At 38.5% G+C, this 25781-nt stretch overlaps 1 protein-coding gene across 1 annotated transcript in view; it reads right to left on the bottom strand.

Moving 5' to 3' along the window:
• Nucleotides 1-25781, bottom strand: part of nup214 (nucleoporin 214) — a 153016-nt gene that overhangs the window by 119792 nt on the left and 7443 nt on the right. Inside the window, exons 5-14 of the mRNA XM_067437547.1 lie at nucleotides 25679-25749; nucleotides 25537-25600; nucleotides 22128-22231; nucleotides 21012-21118; nucleotides 20482-20548; nucleotides 19633-19759; nucleotides 16039-16197; nucleotides 12789-13530; nucleotides 11734-11852; nucleotides 3486-3559 (exon numbers count right to left, since the gene is read on the bottom strand). Coding sequence (XP_067293648.1) covers nucleotides 3486-3559; nucleotides 11734-11852; nucleotides 12789-13530; nucleotides 16039-16197; nucleotides 19633-19759; nucleotides 20482-20548; nucleotides 21012-21118; nucleotides 22128-22231; nucleotides 25537-25600; nucleotides 25679-25749 — 1634 coding nt within the window. The remainder of the gene's footprint in view (nucleotides 1-3485; nucleotides 3560-11733; nucleotides 11853-12788; nucleotides 13531-16038; nucleotides 16198-19632; nucleotides 19760-20481; nucleotides 20549-21011; nucleotides 21119-22127; nucleotides 22232-25536; nucleotides 25601-25678; nucleotides 25750-25781) is intronic.

The raw sequence follows: 25781 nt of genomic DNA on the forward strand, positions 1-25781 counted from the left end.
CCCCATTTAACGTTATTTAAGAGTGCGTTCACACTTGTAGTTCGGTTAGTTTGGTTCGTTTGGTCCGGACCAAAAAACAAAAACAAAACATAATAGTCCTGGGGCCTGTACCATGATGGCAGTTTAACAAACTCAGGGTTACAGGATTAGTTTTGAGTTGACAAAACCAAACCATTGTATTAAAGCTTTGTTGGTCCCATGATGCTGATCATCAGCTTGCTCTGTCAACTCAGGCTTTGATCCTGAGTTCAGGAGTTTAGCTGTGACATCAGTAGTGAACAGCCAATCACACGCTGTGGAACTGAGATTCACTTCTCGCGAGACAAGCAGTGAGATTAATTTCTCTCTTCTGCAGAATATTATATGTTTGAAAAATATTAGGAATAAAAAAAATACACAGCAAGAAGAAAAGCTGTCTATGAAAGGGGACAATTTAAAGAAAAAATAGTATACGTCAATGCAAGTAAAAGTTATAAAATTAGTTTACTTGATATAGAGAAAATTGAACATGTAAGCTCAGTAAGCTTCTTTAAAAAAAAAAAAAGTTTTATTTATTGGTTTTAAAGCTTATTTATATGACTTTATATAGGCTATTTATATTATTTTTAACAAAGTGCCCATTGATGATTGATTAACTAAAATGATAAATGTGTAATTGATTAAGGGTATATTACATAAATTATATCTAAATCATTCATAATTATTTATTTTTTTATAAATAAGCATTGTTAAAAAAGCCAGACGCTTTAGTCTTTTGCTATGTAGTGACCTTTAAACATTTGCTATGTAGTGACCTTTAATTTGGAGCAGAAACAGGGGGAGTGACTTTATTGCATCAGAGGTGTGTCACGTTACTCACAGCTGATTGGCCCAATTTCAGTTTGAGATATCTTATCCAGAACATAACCTGCCCTGGAGCAGGTTAGCTGTGGAACCTAAGTTACCATGGCGAGGAACACAGCTAAAAGCCAAACCACTTTAATGGTACCTAAAACCCAGGATTGACACAAACTAAGCTTAAACAAATCAGGCTAGCCAGCTAAACCAGCTTCATGGTACAGGCCCCTGGTCCACTTAGCGTTCACACGGGCATTTATAACAGCGAACCTAAAGTTACCGAACCAAAGGCATAGGGAGACGCTCACAACCTGATTGGTCGGCTTATATGACGTAGGAGCTCGCTTACCGAACATTCAGAACAACGCTGTGTGCGGATTACACGCGCGGGCATTTTATGCGTGTACATGTGGCATTATTTTTACCCGCTGAGAACTCATGAAGAGCTCATGAAATGTTCAAAACATTCAACACAGCTCCAGGATTTCCTCCGTTGTGCAGAAAAGAGACGGCCGTTCTGTCGTCTGTACCTGCTAATAATGGGCAACACAGGAACTTTGATGAGAAGAGCCAGGTATGCTTCAAATGCTAGCATTTTCGAAACATGCTCGTCTGACCAAATATTGATGAGGCTCTTCCTCGTTGCTCTACGTTTGCCCTCTAACGTTAACGTTACTCATTTTGGATACACCGATCTTTCCGCGTCGTCAAATCAGCTGCATTATGCGTCGCATCTTGTGACATTATACGTCCTGTTTTTGGTTCGTCTACATGTCTTTGGTCCGTGTTGCGTTCATATATCAATCGAACCGCAACCAGGGTTCGTTTGGAAGTGGACCGAGATCCGTCTTTTTAGCGCTCTCGGTCCGCTTGTTTGGTGCGCACCAGGGTTCGGATGGCAGCGTTCACATATGTTCAAATGAACCGCACTAACCAGGGTTCGTTTTAATCCAACCAAACATGACAAGTGTGAACGCACCCTAAGACCTAGAACGCAATGCTTCCGCGAAATTAAGACTTTTACGGCCTTACATTTAGATTTTTAAATGTAAGACTTTTTAAGACCCTGAAGATATGGCAGTTTTTCCCATGGTATTGATTAGGGCAGGGTATTGACACAAATTTCACAATTCGATTCGATTCACAAGCTTATTGATTAATTTGGGTATATATCCGGTACAATACATGGCAAATTTTCGCAAGGAAAACAAATCTCGGAACTAATGCTGTAAACCAGGGCTATTCAAATCTTACCCTGGAGGGCCAATGCGTTGCAGAGTTTAGCTCCAACCCTAAACAAACACACCCACCTGTGGTTTTCTAATGATCCTTAAGACATTGATTAGCATGTTCAGGTATGTTTGATAAGGGTTGGAGCTAAACTCTGCACCGCATTGGCCCTCCAGGGTAAGATTTGAATAGCCCTGTTGTAAACTATACTAGTCAGTTGGTACTAGGGGTTGCACCGACTAGTCGACTTTAATGCTCTGTCATGACGCTTTAAGCTTGACGTCGACTAGTCGCTGCCTATAGAGGGCGCAACAGGATAAACTATTACCTGACACAGGCTCTGTTTACCACAGTTAATATGACAGATTAATGCATACTCCGAGAGCTCTCCTCAAGACATGTTTGATTATACCATCTGATGCTCAACATTGATCGGGAGAATGCAGGCTTATTGTACACGCAAGTTAATCATCGCGCTAAACTAATGCACACACACACAGCCGATCGCACATCACACGAGGATCGCGCGCCTCCAAACAAAACCATCCAGTAGCACAGAAATGTATTGTCAACACTGCTCTGTGATTTATCAATAAAATAGCCGAGAAACTGAAACGTTCTAGCATATATTTCTTGATAACAAACTCACAGCTTCACTATTAGTAGAGACGCTGCAGGTAGAATTAATTCACACACACTCACTCGCTAATGCATTCATGTAATCTTTATTGTGCTGCTTTATCTGTATCTTATTCAGAACGAGCAGAAATCTGTGAGAAATATAACGACCATAAGACAAAAGAACTAATACAGAAGCTGTCATGTAGGATTAATAACCTTATGGGCAGCGCTGTGTCATATGCCATAGCTGTCCTGTGTATGTTTTCAGCTGCTGACGTGTTATCTGGTGCGCGCAAGCTTCATTTATAGTCTGAGGGAGACCCGGAAGAGAAGCCAATGCTGAATAAAGTCGTAGTTTTTGTTATTTTTGGACCCAAATGTATTTTGGATGCTTCAAGAGACTCTAATTAACCCACTGATGTCTCATATGGACTACTGTGATGATGTTTTTATTCCCTTTCTGGACATGGACAGTATAGTGTGCATACACTTGCATACGCTCTCGGACTAAATATAAAATATCTTAAACTGTGTGTGAAGATGAACGGAGGTCTTACGGGTGTGGAGCGACATTAGGGGGAGGAGTTAATGACAGACATTTTATTTTTGGCTGAACTAACCCTTTAAGAATCAATATTGTTTTGTAAAAGTGAGAATCGATTAAAATCGAGAAATCAATATTTTCACCCAGTCCTAGTATTGATGTCAATATTGTGGGCAGTGAAAATGCTTGTGACTTTGGAAAAGCATTAGCTGTGGTGGCAGGTGAGCAGAAAGTGAATGTAAAGGTGATTTACCTGTGCAGATGCAGGAGGGGCGACTGAGGCCGGTTTCTGTAGCGCGGCTGGAGGAGCGGCGCTGCGTGACATCACTGAAACACAACAACAACATCATCATCAATATAAAAATAAATACAAATATCACAAATACAAATATCACAAAGTACAGTACAGGCCAAACGTTTGCACACATTACTATTTGTAATGTTTTTGAAAGAAGTTTCTTCTGCTCATCAAGCCCTCATTTATTTGATCAAAAATACTGATTTTTCATATTGTGATATATTATTAAAATTTAAAATATTTGGTTTTCAATTTATTCTCCTTTAAATGCTGATTTATTCCTGTGATAAAGGTGAATGTTCAGGATGGTTCCTCCAGTCTTCAGTGATTCATTAGGAGTGTTGGACACAGTTCTGCTGACGTATATATTTTCTTAAGCTTTTTTATAATTCTTTGGTGAATAAAAAAAGTAAAAGAAAAGAAAAAAAGAAGCAAATGTTTTAAAAATAGAAATCTTTTGTAACAACAATATACTCTACTGGCCAGTAATTTGGGGTCAGTCATTTTTTTCTTTCTTTTTTTTTTAAATAAATCAATAATTTTAAATTGGTAAAAATTGACAGTAAAGGAGATTTATATTATTTGAAAATATGTTTTAATTAGGGCTGGGACTTTAACGCGTTAATTAAGATTAATTAATTACGGGACTTTAACGCGTTAATTAATTACGCAAAAAATAAATAAATAATTTAACCACACTTATTTTTGCACCGCGGAACGTTTTTCAATGAATGAGTTTCGACGGACCGATTATACTGAAACACCAACTAGCGCTCATGAGTCACGACAACAACCATGACAACAACACATCATATTGAACATGAACGAAGAAGCTGATGAGACCGCTTTGCTCGGCCCCGTGGATGGGAAATTTTGTTTTAAAAAACGAAAGGATGGAAGCGTCGTCAAGAGCACGGTTGTGAGCAAGCTATACAACAAGGAGTTAGTGTATCACCGCAGCACATCGAGACTCAAATACCACAAATATGCTTTTGCTAAACTTAATGGCAAACATTGCGCTGGTCTGCTGGACTGAAATAAAGAAACTATATTTTGTTGATTAAGCTTATGTATTCAGTCATTATTCAGCGGGATACTAAAAATACATGTGAAAAATTACTTCTCATTCTCAGGTCAAATATTTATATGCAATTAAAAAGCGATTAATTTCTATTAATTAATTACAAAGCCTCTAATTAATTAGATTAATTTTTTTCATCGAGTCCCGGCCCTAGTTTTAATTTTGAATGAATGCAGTTCTTTTGAACCTTTTATTCCTCAGATATATACGTCAGCAGAACTGTCCAACACTCGTAATGAATCCTCATCTGAGAATGATTTCTGAAGGATCATGATCACTGAAGACTGGAGGAACCATCCTGAACATTCAGCTCTGAGCACAGAAATAAATCAGCATTTAAAGGAGAATACACTGAAAACCAAATATTTTAAATTTTAATAATGTATTTTTGATCAAATAAATGCAGGCTTGATGAGCAGAAGAAACTTCTTACAAAAACATTACAAATAGAAATGTGTCCAAACTTTTGGCCTGTACTGTGTGTCAGAATAAATTATATCTACAACACAAAAAAAATTAGGGCTAGGCAATTTAATGCGTTATTATCGCGTTAACGCATTAATTAATTAACGCCGACAATTATTTTATTGCACATTAACGTAGTTATTTATTATTATATTGAAAGGTCGTTGCTCACTGCCTCTGAATACACACACAGATAAACCATTGGCCAGGAGAATACAGTGCTGTCTGTAGCCGAAGCCAAGGGCTGACATTTGTGTCTGGGACAAATAAAATTTAAAAATAACCAGAAATGCCAGAATGATTCAGATTTTTTTGTTGTTTTTATTATATTCAATGTAAAGAGCGATTGATGAGTGTATCTCTGCCTCTGGTACGTTAGTCGTGTTGAGGCTCGCGTGCCGGTCTCTTCGTGAGAGACATTCGTGGAGAAATCAAATCAACTGAGCAGCGATATAAACTCACAGAAGGAACATACTGGGGTCAAACTGAGCTTTCTGTAGTTGTTGATATTTATGATATTGTTAATAACACAAGTCGCCTTTGCATTAGTGAATTGTGTAGCATGAATGGTGTAGCCTAGTTCAATAAACAAGTAGCCTAATTAATATTAAGTTATTTAAATTTTAGATCCAAACAACCTTTTTTGTTTCATTTCACCCATGATTTCACCGACGGAAATAGTTCCAAAAGAAAGCAACACTCAGCGCGGTGTTTTGTTACTGAATGATTCAGTGTTTTGAATGAATCATTTGAATAAACGACTCAATGACTCGCTCATGAAGATGATCACTTGCTGCCCCCTATTGGCGGTTATGTTTATAAGTATGATTGCATGTTTTATTGAGAACATCAATCTTATTGCAGCTGTATTTTTTGCAGTTTTAATTATTTAATTAGATTGGTAACAGCCTATAGTGTCTTTACTATTATAACTGAATTTCTTAATCAAATGTAAGAATTTAACATGAAAGATGATGCATACGTTTAATAAGATTTAAAAAATGGCCTTTATCAAAATTAAATAACGCCCTGGGGTGAATATCACAAATATGCAGATTTAAGTCGGCCAATGTAAAAGCTGACAGAACACTGATGAGAATATTACTACACAATCAATATATGTAGACCACCAGTTTAATTTATTTTGATTTAATTAATGTTTAAGTTGATATTTACAAGAAATATTGTAACTGTTACTTTTAACTGCTGTAAAAAGCTTATTTGTTTAAGGTGTTTGCAAACCATTTGTTATTGCACTTTTGTTCATTTAGCAGCACTTTTGTATTCATTATTGAATTTTGTGCATACTGCGATTAATCACAGAAAAGCATGTGATTAATCGCGATTAAACATTTTAATCGTTGCCCAGCACTAGTAAAAACATACAGGGAGTGCAGAATTATTAGGCAAGTTGTATTTTTGAGGATTAATTTTATTATTGAACAACAACCATGTTCTCAATGAACACAAAAAACTCATTAATATCAAAGCTGAATATTTTTGGAAGTTTTAGTTTTAGCTATTTTAGGGGGATATCTGTGTGTGCAGGGGACTATTACTGTGCATAATTATTAGGCAACTTAACAAAAAACTAATTTATACTCATTTCAATGATTTATTTTTACCAGTGAAACCAATATAACATCTCAACATTCACAAATATACATTTCTGACATTCAAAAACCAAACAAAAACAAATCAGTGACCAATATAGCCACCTTTCTTTGCAAGGACACTCAAAAGCCTGCCATCCGTGGATTCTGTCAGTGTTTTGATCTGTTCACCATCAACATTGCGTGCAGCAGCAACCACAGCCTCCCAGACACTGTTCAGAGAGGTGTACTGTTTTCCCTCCTTGTAAATCGCACATTTGATGATGGACCACAGGTTCTCAATGGGGTTCAGATCAGGTGAACAAGGAGGCCATATCATTAGATTTTCTTCTTTTATACTAGGGCTGGGACAACGCGTCGATGTCATCGATGACGTCGACGCAAAAAATACGTCGACGCAAAATATGCGCGTCGATTCGTCAGACCCAAAATAAAGATGGTGGCGCCGGAGAGTAGTAGCAACCATAGATATACATAATAAAGTATATTATGTAATTAAGTATATTATTTATTATGTATATCTATGGTAGCAACACGAGTGGCTCCTCAGACTTTCAGAAGTGCAAGGCTTGCGGGTTGGCGCGCGGCGCGCACGGAGCAAGCGCTCTTATACACAGGTGCGCATGCACGCGTTTTGTTGCAGAGGTGGTAAAAGTACTCAAAAGTTATACTCAAGTGAAAGTATTTATGCCTAAATAAAAAAATACTCCAGTAAAAGTAGAAAGTCCTCCATTCAAACATCACTTGAGTAAAAGTACAAAAGTATCAGATTTAAAACGTACTCAAGTACCGAAAGTAAAAAGTAAATATTCAAATTAACTGTAAATATCAATAATTCAGCAGATAAAATCTTTTGGGACTGATATGCAATGCTTTAATTGAACAAATTATAAGATTAGATACTGCAATTAAGAATTTGTTAGATTTGCAATTAATAGGAGACAATGAAGCAACTTAACGCAGTATAGGAGTTAAACTTAAAACCATAACATTCCATAACATTAGCTCCATAAAACAGATGAGGAGCAAGATACTATTAACTAATTCAAAATTAATTCAAAAGCCATAACCACAATGACATATTACGTAACAATTAGTTAATAGTCATGTGCCTCAACAAAGCCCCTTTCACACTGCACGTCGGACCCGCAATATTCCCGGAGCATTGCCGGGTTGCCTTCTGTGTAAAAGCAACCACGTCCCGGGATTGATTACCGAATTCGACCCTGGTCGGGGACCTAGTAATATTGCGGTATTCGACCCGGGACGAGCGCTGTGTGAACAAAAGCCGAAACTAATGCCGCAACGTGTACGTAGTTATCGTGCGACTCCTAGAGCTTGTTTTTTCAATAATACAACCCTGCAGTGCCAGAAGAGCTCGTCGGTGTTTTAAACGCAGAGAGTGTTCGTCTACAAAAGAAACTAAAATTAAACAAGCAGAAATGTGCGCAAACTGGACACAAGACGAGACCACGGAGCTCCTTACTATCCGCGTTGAAGCGGAGATCGCTCGCCGTTATACGTCACATCAGGATGTCACGCGTCAACTCGACCCGGGACCGTTAAGCGTTGTGTGTGAAAGCGCACATATTACGGTATTTCGCTGGCAGTGTGAATGGACCAAATCTAGCGGCCCGGGAACAAATGCCGGGTCACATTATCCGTGTATTTGCCGGAATCGCAGTGTGAAAGGGGCTCAAGTAAAGTCATACTATAATTTTGCCAATTGTTATGATTAATGATTAATTAAACAGACAACTGAGAGTCGGAATGCATGGCTTTGAATACATGAATTTACCTTATTAGTTAATGTAATATGTTATTAGGGAATTATTGATGTCATATTTAATTAATAGCAGTTCATATGTTACTTAATCTATTAATCATAGAGAATGTTCATTAGTTGCTGATGCAGTAATCATTAATAAATGGTTTAGTTCTTCATTAGTAATACATTAACTCATGATTATCTGTGCATTAGTTAGGCATGAATTATAATAGTGCACCTGTATTGTAAAATGTTACTGATGTTTTCACAGTAAATTGTGTGCCGCAAAATAAAAAAGGTGGGGAAACCCTGAGCTAACGTTAGTGTGGCAAACCTGACTTGTCAGCTTTTCCAAGTCTATACCCGACTGGATCATCCATGACCGACCAGACCGGTTTGGAAATCAAGTGTAATAAATACTTAATACTTGGAGCGGGCGTGGGGAAATGTATTGGAGTAAAAAGTAAACTTTGCCTTTAATATTGTAGTGAAGTAAGAGTAAAAGTAGATGCAAATAAAATATACTCAAGTAAAGTACAGATCCCCGAAAAAAATACTTAAGTAAAGTATCAAAGTATTTTTACTTGATTACTTACCACCCCTGTTTTGTTGTCACGGCTACATAAACAAATTTCTGCACACAGGAAGACAGATGTTTAAATTAAGTTACGGTACCGACATCCAGTTATGGTGTCCCGCCTTTGTTTTACTGTCTATTAAAGTCTGCCGCGTTTAAGTGACGGTGTAGCCTGTGTACTGTCATAGCCTACATGTTTTCATAATGCAGAATATTCACTCAGCGCGCTGTCAGGCAGTTTGGGGCTGCCCACTGCACGAGTGTGTGCACTCGAATGCCGTGACATCGTGAGCTCACGCATACAATCAGTAGTAACAGTTCGCAATTATATCCATATATCCTTGCTTTTCTTGTAAACCCGATAAAATCCATGGCAATGAACGTCATCGGGGATGTTTAATCCACAAGCATTCTGAGAATTATTCCTACTTGTCGTTCACATCAATCTAAAAGTTGTCCTTTTAGGCTATAGGCGATTTTCATTCAAAGATGTAAAAGTAATTAAGCTATGTAGCCTATTGTATCAATTTTTTACTAGATAAAAACATTAAAAACATATTGCAATAAATAATTTCTCTGTTTAGCCTATGAATGGGCAATCCGATCCAGTCAGCGCTGTCATTAGAGTGTGATAGCCAAACTTAACCCTTGATTAACCAGCGGCACTATTTGCTATTTATCTTATTACAATCACATGCATTTTTACATGATTTGTTATTTGTTCTATTTTTTATATCTTTGCATTATATATGCAAATGTTTACTCATTAGAAATAATCTTATCTTGTTCATATAATTCAGTGTCACCTATCAACCTGTACGTTTTGCTGCACACCAATGAAGATACTCTTTACAAGACGTATTGTGTCCTTAATAATGGCATCAGAATGCAGCCAAAGCACATGATGGTAATAAGAAGATGGCTATAATTAATTGTAAATCATCCAAAATAAATGCCATGATCATTACATTTTATACAGGTGTTACTATAATGATTTTGTAAAAGGTGATCAGCAACCAAATATTGATAATATGGAAGTTACTGCCTTTTGCCTTGGCATGACTCCACATTTTTTGCAGACAATACAAAGGCAGAGTGCCGTAACTTCAAAATAGGGTGTGTGTGTGTGTGTGTGTGTATTTTGTTATGATTTTATTGAATGCATTGTTCTTGTATAGTCTTTTACTTTGGAATTTTAAGAGCAATAAACATATATTGCAATGTTAAGGAATTAGTTTTTTTCATTCAGATAATTAAATCAACATGTATAAATTGCTATTAGGCAATTAATGGGGAGATAATCGGTAATCGAATAGAATCGTAACCGAATCGGACAGGAAAAATTAATCGGTAGATTAATCGATGCATCGAAAAAATAATCGCTAGATTAATCGTTTAAAAAATAATCGTTTATCCCAGCCCTATTTTATACCCTTTCTTGCCAGCCACGCTGTGGAGTACTTGGACGCGTGTGATGGAGCATTGTCCTGCATGAAAATCATGTTGTTCTTGAAGGATGCAGACTTCTTCCTGTACCACTGCTTGAAGAAGGTGTCTTCCAGAAACTGGCAGTAGGACTGGGAGTTGAGCTTGACTCCATCCTCAACCCGAAAAGGCCCCACAAGCTCATCTTTGATGATACCAGCCCAAACCAGTACTCCACCTCCACCTTGCTGGCGTCTGAGTCGGACTGGAGCTCTCTGCCCTTTACCAATCCAGCCACGGGCCCATCCATCTGGCCCATCAAGACTCACTCTCATTTCATCAGTCCATAAAACCTTAGAAAAATCAGTCTTGAGATGTTTCTTGGCCCAGTCTTGACGTTTCAGCTTGTGTGTCTTGTTCAGTGGTGGTCGACTTTCTGCCTTTCTTACCTTGGCCATGTCTCTGAGTATTGCACACCTTGTGCTTTTGGGCACTCCAGTGATGTTGCAGCTCTGAAATATGGCCAAACTGGTGGCAAGTGGCATCTTGGCAGCTGCACGCTTGACTTTTCTCAGTTCACGGGCAGTTATTTTGCGCCTTGGTTTTTCCACACGCTTCTTGCGACCCTGTTGACTCTTTTGAATGAAACGCTTGATTGTTCGATGATCACGCTTCAGAAGCTTGGCTATTTTAAGACTGCTGCATCCCTCTGCAATATATCTCACTATTTTTGGCTTTTCTGAGCCTGTCAAGTCCTTCTTTTGACCCATTTTGCCAAAGGAAAGGAAGTTGCCTAATAATTATGCACACCTGATATAGGGTGTGATGTCATTAGACCACACCCCTTCTCATTACAGAGATGCACATCACCTAATATGCTTAATTGGTAGTAGGCTTTCCAGCCTATACAGCTTGGAGTAAGACAACATGCATAACGAGGATGATGTGGTCAAAATACTCATTTGCCTAATAATTCTGCACTCCCTGTAGTAGTTAAGGTCACCTTATATAAAGTGGGAATGCATTTAACAATTCCATTTGTCATCAGTGGACCGGGTCTTTTTATTAACACTAAGCTGAAGAGAAAAATCAATCGCACCACGAAAGGACCATGCCTCAGATCCCTCACAATCACTATGGCTGCATCACGATTAATCACAGAAAAGCATGCGATTAATCACGATTAAACATTTTAATCGTTGCCCAGCACTAAAAAAAATTCATGTTTTACTTGGACAAGTGAATGCCTCTGAAGATGTGAGGTGAGTGTGTACCTGCAGGAGTGGCTGGTTTGTGAACGCTGCCCTCCACAGGTGTGGGTTTGGGTGTGGAGGTCAAAGCGAACGGCTGGGCAGCAGGTGCAACCGCAGGCATAGCGTCCACTCCTGAAAACCTGCCGAACACACGTCACATGCTCATTTGATCATCCAGGATTAGGGATGGGTACTGAAACCCGGTATTAAATGAGCCCCGGTGCTAAATTATGAAAGATCGCAGTATCGATAAGCTTTGAAGCTAAATAAAAACCTTTATTATAAAGCCTTAAAGGGTTAGTTCAGCCAGAAGTGTAAACTCTGTCATTAATTCCTCCTGTGGTTGGCCAGCCGTCAGACCGCCGCTCATCTTCACACACAGATGAAGATATTAGTGTTGAAATCCGATGGCTCAGAAAGGCCTTCATTGACACCAATGTCATTTCCTCTCTCAAGACCCATAAAGGCACTAAAGACGTCGTTACAAAGCCCATCTCACTACAGCGGCTCTACAATCATTTATGAAGAGGCCAGAATAGAGTTAGTGCGCAAAAACACTAAATAACGACTTATATAGTGATGGGCCGATTTCAAAACAAATATTCAAACCGTTATGAGTCAGTGAATCGATTCATAATTCGCGTGTCAAACTGCTGAAATCACATGACTTTTGCGATCCAAATTATGAATCGATTCACAACGATTCGAATCTTTGTTTTGAAATCGACCGTCACTATATAAGTTATTAAGTTGTTTTTTTTTGCGCACAAAAACTCTTCTCATCTCTTCGTAAATGATTGTAGAGCCGCTGTAGTGAGATGGGCTTTGTAACGACGTCTTTAGTGCCTTTATGGGTCTTGAGAGAGGAAATGACATTGGTGTCAATGAAGGCCTTTCTGAGCCATCGGATTTCAACACTAATATCTTCATCTGTGTGTGAAGATGAGCGGAGGTCTGACAGCTGGCCAACCACAGGAGGAATTAATCACACAATTTACATTTTTGTGTGAACTAACCCTTTAACGATACCCATCCCTAATCAGGATTGTGCCAGAAATGTGATCTTGAGATCAGACCTGTCAGTGAGGTTCATCCTGATGGCAGGCGTGGCTGGCTCCGCTGGGGCTTTAGGGCCGCTAATTATGGGCGATACGGCGGGAAGATGCTGAGAAGGAATGGATGCTGGAGCCCCAATGGCCTCCTTCAGTGTGGAGGGAGTGAAGGAGAAGGAAGAAGCGTCGGAGGATGGAGGTTTGGGAGCACTAAAGGAGAAACCAGCTGCGGTCGGGCCGAGCGAAAAGCCAGAGGGGGCGGAGCCAGAGCCCAGAGAAGGGAAAGAGAAACCTGTGGAGGCAGCATAAGTGGGTGGGGCTGTCGAGGCTGCATAGGTGGGCGGGGCTGTCGAGGCAGCTGGGGGCGGGGCTGTGAAGGATAATGTCGCTGGAGGCGGAGCTGTGAAGGATAATGTTGTTGTAGGTGGGGCTGTGAAGGATAATGTGGCTGGAGGCGGGGCTGTAAAGGATAATGTGCCAGGGGGCGGAGCTGTGAAGGATAATGTGGCTGGAGGCGGGGCTGTGAAGGATGTGGCAGGGGGCGGAGCTGTGAAGGATAATGTGGCTGGAGGCGGGGCTGTGAAGGCTGTGGCAGGGGGCGGAGCTGTGAAGGATAATGTGGCTGGAGGCGGGGCTGTGAAGGATGTGGCAGGGGGCGGGGCTGAGAAGGATAATGTGGCTGGAGGCGGGGCTATGCCAGAAGATGTGGAGAAAGATGGGAAGATGGAGGACGCTGCAGAGACGGGAGCAACAGAGGAGGACGACTCTGAAACAAAATGTGTTACAATGTATATTAGATTTAAAGTGCTACACCTGAATTAAGGTAGGTTTGATTCAAAGCACAATTAAATGGTTACTTCAGTGATTTAACATTAAGCTTTGCATTTAAACTGGGTCATTAATGTAGTAGAGAAATGTGAAATTATTTTTGAGTTTGGTGCCTTCCAGACTGAGACAATCAGTTCAGTTAGAGAACAGACACTACAATTAAAAACTGAATGTGTCTGTTCAATATAATGTGAGTGATATATAGTATTGTTCAAAATAATAGCAGTATAATGTGACTAACCAGAATAATCAAGGTTTTTAGTATATTTTTTATTGCTACGTGGCAAACAAGTTACCAGTAGGTTCAGTAGATTGTCAGAAAACAAACGAGACCCAGCATTCATGATATGCACGCTCTTAAGGCTGTGCAATTGGGCAATTAGTTGAAAGGGGTGTGTTCAAAAAAATAGCAGTGTCTACCTTTGACTGTACAAACTCAAAACTATTTTGTACAAACATTTTTTTTTTTCTGGGATTTAGCAATCCTGTGAATCACTAAACTAATATTTAGTTGTATGACCACAGTTTTTTAAAACTGCTTGACATCTGTGTGGCATGGAGTCAACCAACTTGTGGCACCTCTCAGCTGTTATTCCACTCCATGATTCTTTAACAACATTCCACAATTCATTCACATTTCTTGGTTTTGCTTCAGAAACAGCATTTTTGATATCACCCCACAAGTTCTCAATTGGATTAAGGTCTGGAGATTGGGCTGGCCACTCCATAACATTAATTTTGTTGGTTTGGAACCAAGACTTTGCCCGTTTACTAGTGTGTTTTGGGTCATTGTCTTGTTGAAACAACCGTTTCAAGGGCATGTCCTCTTCAGCATAGGGCAACATGACCTCTTCAAGTATTTTAACATATGCAAACTGATCCATGATCCCTGGTATGCGATAAATAGGCCCAACACCATAGTAGGAGAAACATGCCCATATCATGATGCTTGCACCTCCATGCTTCACTGTCTTCACTGTGTACTGTGGCTTGAATTCAGAGTTTGGGGGTCGTCTCACAAACTGCCTGTGGCCCTTGGACCCAAAAAGAACAATTTTACTCTCATCAGTCCACAAAATGTTCCTCCATTTCTCTTTAGGCCAGTTGATGTGTTCTTTGGCAAATTGTAACCTCTTCTGCACATGCCTTTTTTTTAACAGAGGGACTTTGCGGGGGATTCTTGAAAATAGATTAGCTTCACACAGACGTCTTCTAACTGTCACAGTACTTACAGGTAACTCCAGACTGTCTTTGATCATCCTGGAGGTGATCATTGGCTGAGCCTTTGCCATTCTGGTTATTCTTCTATCCATTTTGATGGTTGTCTTCCGTTTTCTTCCACGTCTCTCTGGTTTTGCTCTCCATTTTAAGGCATTGGAGATCATTTTAGCTGAACAGCCTATCATTTTTTGCACCTCTTTATAGGTTTTCCCCTCTCTAATCAACTTTTTAATCAAAGTACGCTGTTCTTCTGAACAATGTCTTGAACGACCCATTTTCCTCAGCTTTCAAATGCATGTTCAACAAGTGTTGGCTTCATCCTTAAATAGGGGCCACCTGATTCACACTTGTTTCTTCACAAAATTGATGACCTCAGTGATTGAATGCCACACTGCTATTTTTTTGAACACACCCCTTTCAACTAATTCAACTAATTGCCCAATTGCACAGCCTTAAGAGCGTGCATATCATGAATGCTGGGTCTCATTTGTTTTCTGAGAATCTACTGAACCTACTGGTAACTTGTTTGCCACGTAGCAATAAAAAAATATACGAAAAACCTTGATTATTCTGGTTAGTCACATTGTACTGCTATTATTTTGAACAAAACTGTATATGTATACATATGCTCCCATCCAGACGGCGTCTCTTTCAGGGAAGACCTTGCATTTTCCAACATGACAATGCCAGAGCGCACACTGCATCAATTACAACATCATGGCTGTGTAGAAGAAGGATCCGGCACTGAAATGGCCAGCCAGAAGTCCAGATCCTTCACCCATAGAAAACATTTGGCGCATCATAAAGAGGAAGATGCGATAAAGAAGACCTAAGACAGTTGAGCAACTAGAAGCCTGTATTAGACAAGAATGGGACAACATTCCTATTCCTAAACTTGAGCAACTTGACTCCTCAGTACGCAGACGTTTGCAGACTGATATAAAAAGAAGAGGGGATGACACACCAACATGGCCTTGTCCCAACTTTTTTGAGATGTGTTGATGCCATGAAATTTAAATTAAACGTATCTTTCCTTAAAATGATACATTTTCTCAGTTTAAACATTTGATATGTCATCTATGTTGTATTCTGAATAAAATATTGAAATTTGAAACTTCATCATTGAACATCATTGCAGCAAATTCACAATTTGTATCGCTGAAGTAACCCTTTAAGGCCTGATATACTTTAGACAGAAATCAAAAGAACGAAATGGTGGTCTTACTGGCGGCCGGCGCTCTCTCTCCGTTTTCCGGCAGCGGGATGGCAGCGACGCTCAGCTGCTTCGCCCCTGGATTGAGGTTCAGTAAAGAGAAAGGACACAGAACTCCATCTGTAGAAAGCAGCATCAGCGTGGGCGCGGGCGGCAACCTCTTCTCATCAGCTGAGGACGGCAGAAAACAAACCATGCGCATTTATTAGGGGTGTAACGATACACTCGTGTCACGGTTCGACAAACCGTATCTTCCGGACTATAAGTCACACTTTTTTTATAGTTTGGCTGGTCCTGCGACTTATAGTCAGGTACGACCAGGGCCGGCCCGTGGCATAGGCGGAATAGGCAAATGCTAGGGGCGCCCCTCATCCATAGGGGCGCCAAAATGAGTGATTTTTCCAGTTTTATTACTGCTACTTTATATTAATATTAATTAGAAATATTACCAAAAAAAAACCTTAAACAAATCAAATTTATCTAAATGCATTATCTAAATATGAATGTTTGCTAATGAGTGATTTCTATCTTAAACTTTATGTAAGCAGCTGTTCTGGGTGATCAGAATCTGTAAAAAATAATGTCAATTGTTTATAAACATATATATATATATTTTTAATAGCCTAATGTTTTTACTGTGCAATTGTAAGGGCATATATGGCGTTTGTAAAATGTATTTTCTGAAATTAGTAATGATATTTATACACAGGTTTATCTAAAATAGCTAAAAAATAAAATGCACAATAAATGTAAAAAATTCTTAAAAAGTTGAATACATGGTGAAAACATGAGCATGCATAGTTTAGTGGAGGATATACGTAAACACACTTTTTTTTTGTGTGTGTGTGTGTGTGTCCTTGTTTATATTACATTGTGGGAACCAGCCAGCAGTCCCCACTTTTTAAAATGCTTATAAATCATACAGGATACGTTTTTTGAGAAAGTAAAAATGCAGAATGTTTCCTGTGATGGGTAGGTTTAGGGGCAGTGTGTGTGTGTGTGTGTGTGTGTGTGTGTGTGTGTGATTGGTAGGTTTAGGGGCAGGGGAAGTGTAGGGGGATAGAAAATACGGTTCGCACGGTATAAAAACCATTACGTCTATGGAGAGTCCTCCTAAAAAAGATAGTGAACCAGACGTGTGCGTGTGTGTGTGTGTGTGTGTGTGTGTGTTATTATTATTTTTTTAATTATAAAAACACAACCAACATATAAAAACCTTGATACAAGGGGCACCAAGTACAATCTTGCCTAGGGCAGCAAATTGGTCATGGCCGGCCCTGGGTACGACTTATATATCAAATTTAATTCATACTGACTGACAAGAATAAACATTTAGCTACGTCTACAGCCGCGAGAGGGCGCTCTTTGTTGCTCGTGTAGCTACCCCTGAAGAAAACAACTGAAAACTGAAAAAAAAAACTGTTAACTGAAATGTTAACTTAAGGATAACAACTGAGAAAGACTGAACACAAACAAAATGCCCCCCATAAAGAAAATCCTATTCAGCAAAATTACAAACTGCGGGTAGTAAAATATGCAGCCAAAATCGGTAATCGACTGCCGAAAAGGTTAGTTTAACTGTAATGAAGAAAACAAAGAAAGCTAATCGCAGACTGAACGCAAGATGGCCAGCGCTGGAGGAACGAGTCCACAGATGGTGCTTGAACAACACACAGCCGCACGAGACAAACGCTGCCCGTGTGTGAATCACAGACGGTGTGAATTAATAGCGAGCACGCTCCCGCTCTCCGCACTGCTTCTGCCCTGCCAACGCTTGCACTGTGAAGATGGCGTTATATTCCAGTATAATGCGACTTATAGTCCAGTGCGACTTATATACGTTTATTTCCTCGTCATGACGCATTTTTTGACGGGTGCGACTTATAGTCCGGAAAATACGATATATCACGATACTGAACTCATGATACGATTTGTATCCCAATATTTTAAGCCAACAAAGTGTTTTATTTGTGTATTATTATTATTAGGACCCACAAATATTCCCCCATTGCAGCATTATACATTATATTCAACATTATTTATAGTAATTTAATGTAATCATGCCACAAACCATTAACTTTAATTTTTTCCCCGTCAGGCATTATCTCTCTCGGTGCTCACATCTCCGCCTCTCCCGCTATTAATGCACTATACATATAAGATTAAACCATCTAAATGCTTTGGATAAATCACACTACTAAAACTAAACGTGTTCCGGTGTTTGCGCTTTGAGTTTGAGGAGTGTGTGTGCGCTTCAGATGATCAATGTAATCCGACACAGCTCTAATCGCAGGAAAGCTCGTCAGAATGACCGCTAGTCTCAAACTGTACATGTTCAGCTCATCTTTAGCTTTAATTCTGTATTTACTCTCTCGTGTTGTTTCTCAATCATCCAAGCGTCTGTGTTTACTACAGAATGAGGAAATCTGTTCATCATGCGCCATCGCTCGTGTCTCTACAGAAGACTTGGATTCGATAAGATACTCCATTTGTTATTTTTACGATGCCTTTATGACTTTTGTTTTAGATCTTTTAAGTTTTAGAGGAATAAAGGACATTAGATGGAGGGACAGAAATCCCTCAGGTTTCATAAAGAATATCTTCATTTGTGTTTGGAAGTTAAACGAAAAACAACATGATGGTGAGTTCATGATGACTGAGAAACATTTGTAAATTGTATGTTTGTGTGAATTATACCTAATAAATAGGCCGACTACAGCAAGCGGAGTCATTGCGAATCACATCGTTTCCATCAACAATACATATCGGCACATTTTTATATCGTGATATATCGTTACACCCCTACACTCAATTTGAGCGATACATAGGGTGATTTCAGGGTAAGTGGGACACATTTTGCCACTGAGATGACTTGGGAAAAGTGTCCCAATCATCCTGAATATCCTCATTTCTGTTAGGAAGCTAAATGAAAAAACGACATGATGGCGAGTTCATAATGACAGATTTTACATTTGTGGTACATTTGTAAGTGTGTGTTTGGGTGAGTTATACCTTATAAATACACTGCAAAAAATGCTTTTCTTACTCAGTATTTTTGTTTTGTTTCTAGTCAAAATATATAAAGATTCTTACATTAAGAAACATTTACTAGACAAGCACAAATTTGTCTTGTTTTGGGAAAAAATAACTTTTTGCTTAAAATAAGACAAATAATCTGCCAATGGGGTGAGTAAAATAATCTTGTTTTCTGTTTGAATTAAGATTATTTTTCTCACCCCATTGGCAGATTATTTATCTTATTTTAAGCAAAAACTCTCTTCATTTGGAGTTATTTTCCCCAAAACAAGACAATTACTTTTGCTTGTCTAGTAATTACTTCTTGTTTTAAGAATTTTTAGATATTTGGACTAGAAACAAGACAAAAATACTGAGTAAGAAAGCATTTTTTGCAGTGTAGGTAAACTACATTAAATTGAGCCTTGGATAAAACAACTAAATATCGCAAATCATATCGTTTTCATCAACGATACATATCGGCACACATTTTTATATCGATTTATCGCGATATATCATATATCACATCCCTAGTGTTTAATGTGCATTTTGGACTGCACATACAGGAAACGTCATGCAAGTAGCTCTTACACAGCTGTATGTCCTCCTGGCTGGTGTAATCGATGGCCACGCCCACAGGAAGTGTGTCCTCGCTGTTCTCAGTGACAGGAAGCTCCGCCCGACTGGCGTCTTCCAGCAACCACAGCTCCCAGTTCACCTGCACACGTCACATGACTTTAAACACTTCTGACCCGTGATAGTACATTGCTCTTCTTATTTAGTAATTTAGTCTTGTTTCCAGTCTAAATATCTAACAATTCTTAAATCAAGATGCATTTACTATATAAGTAAAACGACATGAGATATTTTTGTTTTGTTTTATTGAAAATCAAATCAAAATGAAGTGAGTTTTTGCTTAAAACAGGCAAAATGATCTGAAATAAGATTATTTTTCTCACCCCATTGGCAGATGATTTAGCTTGTTTTAAGCAATAACTCAATTTTGATATTTTTTCCCAGAAAACAAGAAAAAAGTCATTTGACTTATTTAGTAAATGCATCTTATTTTAAGAATTAATAAAGTTTTTTTTTTCTCGTGTCCAAATATGTAAATATTCTTAAATCAAGATGCTTTTACTAGAAAAGTAAAATTACATATTTGGACTGGAAACGAGAAAAAAAAAAAACTTTCTTAATTCTTGAAATAAGATGCATTTACTAAATAAGTCAAATGACTTTTTTCTTGTTTTCTGGGGAAAAATATCAAAATTAAGTGAGTTTAGTATCGCTGGGATTCTTATGTTTATGCCAGTAATAAACTGGACAAGTTTCATAGTGATATCTTGTTCCCTATTCACCTGTAGTGTCTCGCCTTAATAGGCTATAGTGTGAATATTTTATGTCAGGTGTGTTTATGGCGGTAGTTTTATACCCGTTTACCTTGTCCTCTTGTTTAGCGATGATGCTGACCTCAATGGCAGCGGCCGATGCGGCTAACACCAGATCCCTGCGCAGGAGGAAGCAGTTTCATTAGATTGATCAATTCCAGTGATGTGGCCAAACATTTGAGTCATGCACTGCAAAAAATGCATTTCTTACTTAGTATTTTTGTCTTCTAGTCCAAACATCTAAAAAATCTTTAAACAAGAAGTATTTACTAGACAAGCAAAAAAAATAACTCAAAAATGAAGAGAGTTTGTGCTTAAAATAAGATAAATAATCTGCCAATGGGGTGAGAAAAATAATCTTGTTTTCTGTTTGAATTAAGATTATTTTTCTCACCCCATTGGCAGATTATTTATCTTATTTTAAGCAAAAACTCTCTTCATTTTGAGTTATTTTTCCCCAAAACAAGACAATTACTTTTGCTTGTCTAGTAAATGTTTCTTGATGTAAGAATTTGTAGATATATTTTGACTAAACAAGACAAAAATACTGAGTAAGAAAAGCAGTGTGTGACTCGGCCTCACCAGTCCTCGATATGGCACAGGTAGTAGTGATGCTGTCGCTCGGTGCAGGTGCCGTACACCAGGTCGTTGAAGTTCAGATAGCGCTCACCTCTCTTCTCGTCCTTTTTCTGACACACACACACACACACACACACACACACACACACACACACACACACAATAAAAAAGCATTAGACCCCATTTAGCGTGTATGTGTGAGTGAGTGAGTGAGTGAGTGAGCGTGCGAGTGAGTGTAAGTGAGCGTGCGAGCGTAAGTGTGTGTGTGTGAGTGTGTGAGTGAGTGAGTGAGTAAGAGTGCGAGTGAGTGTAAGTGTGTGTGTGTGAGTGAGTGAGTGAGTGTGTGTGAGTGAGTGAGTAAGAGTGCGTGTGTGAGCGTGCGAGTGAGTGTAAGTGTGTGTGTGTGAGAGTGCACGTGTGTGTGTGTGTGTGTGTGTGAGTGCGTTTGTGGAAGTGTGCGAGTGTGTGTGCATGTGAGTGCGTGTGTGAGAGAGTGCGTGCGCGTGTGAGTGCGTGTAAGCATGCGTGTGAGTGTGTGTGCATGTGTGTGTGTGTAAGCGTGCGAGTGTGTGTGGTCATGAGTGGAAACCGTAGGCGGAGAGTGAACTACAGCAAATGTGTGTTCTGTAGACAATCGGCACATAAGTGGATGTAATGTGAACAACACCAACATATTGTGTGTGTGTGCGTGCGTGAGAGAGTGTGCGCGTGCGAGTATGTGTGTAAGAGAGTTTGTGTTTGAGTGCGCGCGTGTGCATGAGTGCGTGTGAGAGTGCGTGTAAGTGCGTGTGTGTGAGAGAGAGTGTGTGTGTGAAAGCAAGTGTGTGAGGGAGTGTGTGAGCGTGAGTGAGCATGCGAGTGTGTGTGTGAGAGTGTGCGTGCGTGTGTGCAAAAGTGTGTTTAGCGCCGCCCCCACAGACTCGGCTGTTTTCAGAAAGAATCGGTTCAGTGTATCTGTCTTTTATAAATATGATAAACTAAAGACTCTTGTGAGATATGAAGGACTCTAAAGACACACGAGACTGGCAGAAACTGTGTGTGTGTGTGTGTGTGTGTTATGGACTCTTTAAGCATGTCTGGAAGGTGTTGTACGGTGTGTGTTTTGCGAGAGTAACTCACAGGCAGCGAAACCACCACCAGCTCCGGCGGCGTCTCCAGAGATCCGTCCGCCGCTGCGTAAGCCACTGCGAAGTTATACGTGCTCAGCCACTGCACATCCAGCACTGCGGACACACAGAGGTGTGTGTGAGGGGATTAACATGTAGAGGTGTGCGTGTGTGTGTGTGTGTGTGAGAGATGGGGATTAACATGCACTTTCTGGCTCTTGCTTTAACTTTACAAACAAACACTGGAAGCTTTTCAGTAAAACTGACTGTTATCATCTCTCGCACCACCACAGGGGATGATGGGATAGAGCTGAAGAACTGATTTATTTACTGAGATTTAATTTAATAAATAAATTAATGATTTTGAAATTTGATGTGCCATCAAAAAAAACTGATGGTTTAATGTTCAAAAATGAAGAAATTAGCGATAGTATTGTAATTGTACTGTAATAAAATTATGTTTTTCTTAAATACTTTACAATTATTATAATGTATCGACATTATAAAAGCATTACAGTACAATAATTACAATAGTAATAATGATGTATTATTAAATAAAGTTGTTTAATAATAGTGGCTTAGTAACAATAATAATAGTGCTGTCAAAAATATTACTACATTTATTGAAGCTATTCATTCTACATTTCTCTTAAAAAACTTTAAAATCCTAAATTTTCTCTTAAAATACTTTAAAATTATAATACAATATTTTAAAGGAAAATATTACTATTTACTAAAACATTAAATATTTTATTTAGTAATAATACCTTAATAATAATAATAAATGTACTGTGTAAAAAATATTGAAAGTTTAATGTTTGAAAATTAATTCTCATACTCTAATTGTACTGTTAAGTTGTTATTATTATTATATTTTTATAAATACATAATCAAATTATTATAAAACTATTATATTATAAAATTGTTTAACAGTAAAATATTACAATAGTAATTACTAACTAATACATTTAAATGTACATAAAATAAAATAATACATTTATGTGTATTTAATAATAGTACTTAATATTTAAAAATATATGTATATTTAATGTTTGAAAATTAGTTATAGTACTCTAATAATTATTATACTTCTCAAATGCTTAACTTTTTTAATTTTACTGTAAAATATTACTTCTTTAACTTCTCTTATTTTAATTAATATTGTATCCAGCAATAGTAGTTCAGTAATAATAGGACTACTAATACATTAATAACAATTATTATTAGCATTATTTTAGTCACATTGATATACAATCGCTGTGTGTGTGTGTGTGTGTGTGTGTGTGTGTGTGTGTGTGTGTGTGTGTGTGTGTGTGTGTGTGTGTATATATAAGGATGCAACAATACAGTTAGTCCATGGTTCAATACACACCTCGGTTTTCGGTTCGTTTTTTTTGCTATTCTATTCGACAGGAACAGAAAGAGGTTAAGGAGAAAATGTTTTTAATTGTAATACTCTTTCTTTATTTTACTTAAAGGACATGAAAACCCTTGCTTAAACTTAACTTTACTTTTTTTTTTAAACGTACACATACACGTACACATTCCGGGTGTATTGCATAATATAAAATAAATATATATAAAGATTTACAGTAGCATTTAAGTATGAATTTGAATGAATAAATGTATGCTAAAATTAAACAACTACATAGTCTTCAATATGCAGTATACACTGATTGACAGCTACTGTATATACTTTATTCAAGAGCAGTGAGTGATTTCTCTGTTTTTAGTTGTTTTAATTACATAATTTTAGATGTGAGCTGTCCCTTTAAGGACAAGTGTTCACAACCTGCTCACATATCATACACAGACACACGCGACATGATTCTACTTTAACTTTAGACATAACCGACTGTTTATGTGTGTTAACCTTGTGTGTATTTGACAGTATTAGCGCAGTAAGACGACTTAGTCCAGTAATCGTGTGTCTGACAGGCGCGCGTGCTCAGCGAATGTAAAACACGAATGAAATGTTTAACCGGCAAGGCTTTAAAGCGCAGCTAAACACACCTTAACGTTAGTCCATATGATTGGATATTTGCTCATATCAGCGCATAGACTCACAGGCACACTCAAACAGAGGCGAAATAAACTGAGAGAAATATTTAAAACTAAGAGAAATATAAATAAATAATTAAATGCAAAGCCGGAAGAAAAAAAAAAAGTGCAATTCACAAGCGCGTATTAACTGTGAATGCTGCACTGAACGATTCAATATTATATTGAGAATTGTGACATCCCTAATATATATATATATATTACGGATCCGGACCTCTGTAGGCTATAAATGTTGTGAGATAATTGCCTAATAATGTAGTATTACTTTGCAGCAATGATATTGCACAGCACCAGGGATGGACTGGGGCTAAAATTCGGCCCTGGCAAACCCAGCCCATCCGGCCCATGAGTTCCCCGTGAATGTTTTTGCTGGGGTTAGGGCCTTAAATTGGAATAAATAAAACTAGGACAAGAACAAATAATGAGAAATATTATCGAAATTGCGGGGGCTTCGGCGGTGAGCCTATTTTTGCTGCGCTGCTGACGCTCAATTAAAGTGAAAGCACACTTTTAAAGGACAAAATAAATGTGATTTCACATAAAACGTGCCTAAAATGCACACAGGAAGCACGTGTAGTGTATTTGAACAATAACTGGAGTATGTCAGAAAAGAAAACGAAGAATAAAAATATCTGAGGAAGATTTTAGCAATTTAAACTTGTTTTGATTATTCAGTTTGGGTGAAAGTATGGTTATGATTATAAAAAATAAAGTAAACTAGCCAGACAATATAACAAACTTTCGTTTAGTTTAGTATTTAATACTCAGACAGGTAAAGGCTCTCGGTCTGCAGCTGCAGTCACGGTGTAAAGCGAAAGCACACTTTTGATGGACAAAATCAATATAATATCACAAAAGCGCTCAAAATGCAAACAAGAAGCACATGTGGTGTGTTTTAACAATAACTGGAGTATGTCATTAAAGAAAACGAAGAATAAAAAAATCACCTGTAGAAGATTTACCCATTTAAACTTGTTTTAATTATTCAGTTTGGGTGAAAGTATTATAAAAAGTAAAGTAAACTAGCCAGAAAATATAATAATTTATTTTAGTTTAGTATTTAATGCTCAGACAGGTATAGGCTCTATCATTGTAGGAGCCGCTGCTGTGACGCTGCACCAACGCCTCCAGTGTGAATACTCTCGCGCGTCTGCAGCTGCAGTCACGGTGTAGTTACGCTGAAGTGCTGCTCACGCGCTGCTCACGCTTGCAACTACTCCCTAGTTTCATTATAATGAATAATTCATCAGTCTGAGCTTCATCTTGTAAATACGGTCAGCACAGCATGACATTCATTAGCGCTGATGTCAGATCCTGTCCAGAAACCCCTGACCAATCACAGTCAGTGTAAGCCGCTTTACCTTTGACGGGGTGATCCTGGCTGTAGAAGCTGGGACACGGGATCACCTTCTTGGCCTGTAGGGTCTGAGACACAAACACATGGCATTGCACACACTGGACTACATCTCAGCAGATGACCAGTGAAGATCTGCACAGACTTACAGGAGTGTACTGAACCACTGTGGCATCCTGTTTTCCAGCAGAAACCTGCTTCCCTTTGGGACTCCAGCAAACTGTGTGTGTGAGAGAGAGAGAGAGAGAGAGA

The sequence above is a fragment of the Pseudorasbora parva genome, chromosome 3, assembly GCF_024679245.1.
Source record: "Pseudorasbora parva isolate DD20220531a chromosome 3, ASM2467924v1, whole genome shotgun sequence".
NCBI classification, from domain to species: domain Eukaryota; kingdom Metazoa; phylum Chordata; class Actinopteri; order Cypriniformes; family Gobionidae; genus Pseudorasbora; species Pseudorasbora parva.